The sequence below is a fragment of the Cnephaeus nilssonii genome (genome assembly GCF_951640355.1).
Source record: "Cnephaeus nilssonii genome assembly, chromosome: 11".
NCBI classification, from domain to species: Eukaryota; Metazoa; Chordata; class Mammalia; order Chiroptera; family Vespertilionidae; genus Cnephaeus; species Cnephaeus nilssonii.
In genome coordinates, this window is record NC_137082.1 from 36,691,302 (window position 1) to 36,697,301 (window position 6,000).

The following is a 6,000-nucleotide window of genomic DNA, read 5'->3' on the forward strand; positions in this document are numbered from 1 at the left end:
TTTTTTTTTTTTTAGAATTAGTATTTTTTTAAAAGAAAACATTTACTAGTCTCTCAATTCTCAGAATGTGTATTTTCTTACTACCTTAAAACTACCCTGCCCTAGCTGGTTTGGCTCAGTGGATAGAGTGTCGGACTGTGGATTGAAGGGTTCCGGGTTGATTCCAGTCCAGGGCACACGTCTGGGTTGTGGGCTCAATCCCCAGTAGGGGGTGTGCAGGAGGCGGCTGATCAATGATTCTCTCTCATCGTTGATGTTTCTGTCTCCCTCTCCCTCTCCATTCCTCTCTGAAATCAATAAAAATATTTTTAAAAAACTATTTCAACACTCAATTACTTTTAAGACAATGAAGTTTTAGAATGAAAAATGCGAGGTGGCACCTTCCTTTGGTTGACTTAACTTACACTAAAAATTAATCACAGAACATTTACTTGTTTTATATTATATCCACCACTAAACAAAAATTTCTTTTAGATAACTTTGAAATTAATTTGAAAAGACAATTCCATTCAAAAAGTGGGTGAAAGTTCTTGACTGAATAAGAGAGCCATTTATTTAAGCAGCTATACATAATTGAGGCTGAGAAGACTGACAGAGAAATAATCTGTACTCTTAAAAAGGTATCAGATAGTAGTTTGGAAAATTTTGAGTGTTTTGAAAAGTTTTACCCTTAAACAAGGGAAATCCCTATGGTATATTACAGAAAACGGTCCATTCTATTTAGTCTCATAAGACTTTTTACATTAGATAAAAAGGCCACTAAGCATCAGTCACTGAATCCTTGTAAAAGTCTGGTGGCCTTAATGAGCTTAGATGCAGGATGAAAACAAGTAAAACTGGAGATGGTATTAGCAGCAAGGAGTGACATCTGAGAATGATACAACAAAGGTCTGTACCCCACAGTGTATATCCTCTTTCTTTCCATACTTAACTTTGTTTTACTCACCCACCAGGCCTGATACCTAGATTGGATCATTTCAGTCATTTTATATGAATATCACCCCCTTCCTAAGTTTTCTTGGATTACAGAATTGCAAATTAGAACCACTAATTAGGAAACAGTTACTCTGTTTAAAGGTCCAAAACCAGATGACATTAAATCATGCCATGATTGGTTGATTGTCTCACATATAACAATTCAAGACTAAACCCATAATCAATTGTGGCTAGTGAAGAACTAACACTCCCACAAGAAAAAAATGTAGGACATTCACTACATTTTACATCACTTTTAAACCATTACTACTACATTACCTTGAGGAGATTATAATTTTTTAAAAATGTGGGCAACAAAGCCAGAATAATCCCATCTGACAATTTTTTAAATCTTTTTATGAAATTATATCAACCTACCTAACAAAGTTGTTGTGAAGAAGTTGAAATAGTGTATTATAAAAAGCACTTTCAACTCTTAGGGGAAAAGAGCCAAAAAATAACCTAGGAGTGAGTATTTACTATCATTTTTCATTATGTATTAAAAGCTCAGGAACATGACAAAATAGTTTAATACATTACAAATATAGGTTAACAAAACAACTTAATGCTTGTAACATCACTAATCTTAGAACTGAAAGGAAACTCCAAGAATAGTATCCAACCTTATAAAGTAGATTTAATTTATACTGTTACTTAGAATTTTGTCTACTGTTTATTCTGTAGCACTGAGTTACTATTTTGGGTTACTCATTAATTCAAATAAATTATATCACTCGATTTTTAAAAACTCCCCAATCTTACTAATAAAGTCCAATTGAGTTTAGAAAGTTTACAACAACAGCTATGTAAGAGGAATATAAGTACTTAAGTATGCTACAGCATTAGGACAAAAAGGACCTTTAATCAGCAAGGATCTTAAATAATTCATAGCTCTGAATCCTTCAATAATTTAGAACAAACAATCCTTTCCCTGGCCTGATTATTACTTTTTCTTCTTCCTAACCCATCTTCAGTGGATATTTTAGTATAATTGGTAACAACAAACATTAAGACAAAAGATAAAACTCTCATCCAAACTGTCATGGATGTACTTGGAGGGGAAGGTGTCCAAATGTCCCTGAAACCATATCCTAAAATCTAGGGAAAGAGTCCATAGTTTTATATCCTCAAATAGTTTCTCATCCCAAAAGATAAAGAACCACTTTTCTAAAAGAGGAAAAGAAAAGCTTCTGAAGAGAATCTTAGTTTGATGCTTCATCCAGAGGAACAAAACTTTAGTAAGATCCCAAACACATAAAGTTCCCCCACCCCAGGTCCCTTCTTAAAACTTACTTTTTGCTACGTTCTTCATGGCCATTAGCGCTGCTCAACTTGTTCTCATCCTAAGCAGGGTTGATAGAAGAACATCATGAGGACGAAGTGGTAACATTTCAAGTTGTCAAAGGGTAAAGGGAATAGGAATAAGAAAATACAAAACAATTTTAAAACTAATTACTTATTCATATTTTAACATGGAAGGCTATAAAAAAATTTAGATGGGTATGTGTTTAACCACTTTGTTGCTTACAATTAAGTCATCAAGACACAAAAATAAAAAATACATATTAACATGTTAAATTTTACTTTCTTATGTAGATATTAAGTTATCCAGATTTACAGTGTTGAAGTAGTTAAACAGAATTTCTTTAAGACATGAATGAAGTCCTGTTTTGAGTTTTATTCCATGTTCTATGGTCCCTTTGGTCAGTACCATGGCTCTATTTCTGCCTAAGCCCCAAGTGGCCATGCTAGCAGCCAGCCACTATCGATTTCCTGTGACCGATGCCATTCCTGAGATCTTCGCCCATTTCCGTTGGAGGGTTGGGACTGTAAGAGCTTGATGCCACCTCTGTCACACATCTCGCCCTGAAGCAAACAGGGATTCACACTGCTTTAGTAATGTTGACTCTCAAGAACCCAAGAAAGTCAATTAATAATCCACCAGTCCAACCTAAACATTTCCTACTTCCATACCTGTTTACATGGAATTTCATCCATGTTAAACTAAGACACAAGAATCTTAACATTAAAATATAAAACTCTTCAAGAGTCTTAAGCATTACAAACTATGTACACTATTTAAAGCGATAAAGAATTCATCCACATGGTCGTGCTACACAATCCAAAACAAATGTATTATTTTAAAAAGGTTTAGCGCAATGTTTATTTTAAAGTTTGATTACATGAGTTAATGGAGTATAACTGCTAACTTACAAAGCTTACAGTTTGTGACACCAGTGATAATGCATGCACACTGCTATTTTCACCACCAACTGGTGAAAGAATGAAAAGACACTTTATTTTTACTGTGATACTGAAATGGGTCAAAGACTATTATTATTAGCCAAAATACTTCCTTTGTAGTTTTTAGTGTGAAATATGGCAGGGACTAATTAAAAATAAAACAATATGATGAACAGTAAAACAGTCATCAAGTGACTCTTAAGTTGTGATACTGCCTCTTTTGCTTTAATTTTTTTTTTTTTCTATTCAGGGATCCAAGAATTTTAGTAAATTTAATTGAGCAGCAGATCATCAGTTGCCTGTTTTAATTTTTAATATCACCAGTCTTTTATATGTATATATAGAAAAAATTTTAAATCTCACCCATTTCTTCTTGTAAGACTTAAAGATTTGCTTGCCACAGACTGGTTATACTTTGTGATTCTTGGACCCCTGCTATTTTCCCAAACCACTACATTCACCTTTTTTGCTATACCAAACTGGAGCTGGTAATTCTTAGTTGAGTCATTTTACCTAGGGGACCACGGTACAGCGATAAGTCACTCAATTACTACCTTATGATTGACAGTTCACACTGGAATCAAAGGTGAATTCATGGGAGTAGAGGTGAGATATCGTTAGGCAAGTCTACAAAGAGAGATAGATGGGCATTTATTCATCACGCTGAAGTGAAACTACTGCACAATATTATTACATCAATAGCATATATTTACTTTTGTAAGTTATACGTAATGCATCTCTGATAAGATAAATCAAGAGGGCTCCGGGGAGGTTAGTTTACATTTCAGCAGTAGTTTCGTGAATAATGCTAAATTAAGAAATATATAAACCTCACCAACATGTTTTTTCTCACCTTCTTGTAAGGAGCCTCAAGCATTGCTTCAATATCAATATCGTCTGCCATTTTCTCTAAACGCCTATGAAAACAATAAGGTAATTCTATGAATAAATATTCTTCAATTCTGCTCAATTTCTTACTCGAATATTACAACGCTTCAGAACAACCTTTTCAAAAGCCCAGGCATGATTAAAGTACTTTACCAGGCTTGGCAATTAAATCTGAAATGCCTCTTAAGACAGAACACATGAAAATCGAGTAAATGTTCGCCTTTAAAAAGTCTGCAATGGACTCCAAAAACAGAACCCGGGAATCTCAAGCGAGAAGGCCTCTTTCCGCGCAAAACCCGCGCTGCCATTTTAGAAGCAGGGGGAACTGCCTCGGTTGGGAGGGGTTGGGAGCCATGGCTGCGTTCGGCTGGCGCCATGTTGGAGGTCGCGGCCGGCCCAGGCCTCCAAGGGACTGGTCACCATCTGCCCGAGACCTCTCTGGGGTTCGTGCCCCCCAAAAACCCTGAAACATATCCGACCGGAAAAGACGGGCGCGGTCGTCAAAATGGGGCCCATTTCTCGAAAACCTGCCCTCCCCCCGTCGCTAAAGATCGCCTAAAAGGAGTGTCCTCAACTCAGAAAAGAACCATACCTCAAAAAAGTCCCTGACAATACTCTGGCCAACCACATCGCCTTACCTGCGCGGGCTTCTGGGCCCCTGTGGTGCTCGTATCCGGAAAGAGGAGCGCTGCCGCAGCTGCCGTCGCCGCCGCTGTTGCTACAGTTAAGTCTCTAGGCCCGGGCCGCGGTACGCCCAGCCCGAATTTCGGGCTCCGAGGGCGGATAGGCCCGAGCGAATCTAAAAGAAACAATGGGATTAGAGAAGCCCGCGCGGGAGTGCAGGACGGAGACTTCGGCAGCTCAGGATTCAACCCTGCGACGGCGTCCGCAGACTCTCTGAAATGGCGGCCGCTGCTTCCCCGTACTCACATTCACTAACACGCATATACACACAAACACACGGGGCCTCCAAGAGCACTCGGCACGGGCTCTCGCGAGAAGCTGCACTCTTTCCAGACTGCATAGGCCGAAATATCGCGAGATCTAAGAATGGCGACCATGGCCCAATCTCGCGCAATGATTGCGCCATAGATAGTCCCATCCCCCTTTCCGAGAGGCGCCTTTGACTCCTCCCTCTGGTTTAGCGTCTATATCTCGCGGGACCGCGCAAGTTGCTAGAGCAAAGGCAGTTGGTACAATTACTGTCAATCTTTTAGAAAACTCAACGCTGAGTGGAACTCCGTTGTCGCCACTTCCTCGTGGCGCCTCCTTACAGCTATCTGAAGGTTTTATCCTCAGAGCCAACCGCCCCACCCTCCCCTGGACCTCCCACCCAGATGTCTGTCAAGGTCGCCCGCCATCAGGCAGCCTAGTCCATATGGCGATAGTGTAAAACTAAAATAGTCCTGTAGGTTATCCACCAAGGGTGAAGAAGTGAAAACCACGTAACAGAGAATGCAGGAAGAGACCGTGCAGGGGTAGAGAGGGAAGGGCTGTAGAATAAAAATTAGATGTCCCGGACTTTGGGAGCTGGTGGACTAGGCTCTCTGTCTCAGCTGTCCAGCTTCAAAACCGTCTTGGAAGCAGTAGAGAAAGGCAAAGAGGTGGGGGAAAAAACACACAAAAAACAATCTGTTTCCCTGGGCAGAGGATCTGCCTTGTGTATGTGTTATTGTTTCTTCCAAAATGTCTGTCCCCCATACTCCTGGGTCTTGGCTCCTCACCCCTGAAGTCTCCCAAATGCCTGGCAGTTAAGAGTATAAATTCACCACTTGTTCTTTGGTCAATACTGGGGGGAAAAAAAAACAAGGGAACAGAGAGAGGGAAATGTTTGAAAAAAATTAGGAAGATGACATACAATAAAAAATTTTTATAAAAGTCTACTAACTGCTT

At 39.5% G+C, this 6,000-nt stretch overlaps 1 protein-coding gene across 6 annotated transcripts in view; it reads right to left on the reverse strand.

Moving 5' to 3' along the window:
- Positions 1-5,055, reverse strand: part of RBM39 (RNA binding motif protein 39) — a 29,735-nt gene extending 24,680 nt beyond the window's left edge. For 4 of the 6 annotated variants that reach the window (XM_079784432.1, XM_079784431.1, XM_079784430.1 and 1 more), the window contains exons 1-3: positions 4,746-5,055; positions 4,073-4,136; positions 2,269-2,318 (exon numbers count right to left, since the gene is read on the reverse strand). In XM_079784432.1, the coding sequence (XP_079640558.1) occupies positions 2,269-2,318; positions 4,073-4,123 (101 nt within the window). In that variant the 5' untranslated portion in view covers positions 4,124-4,136; positions 4,746-5,055. The remainder of the gene's footprint in view (positions 1-2,268; positions 2,319-4,072; positions 4,137-4,745) is intronic. The other 2 variants (XM_079784429.1, XM_079784427.1) reach the window with 1 other exon arrangement.
- Between the last annotated feature and the right edge of the window lie 945 nt (positions 5,056-6,000).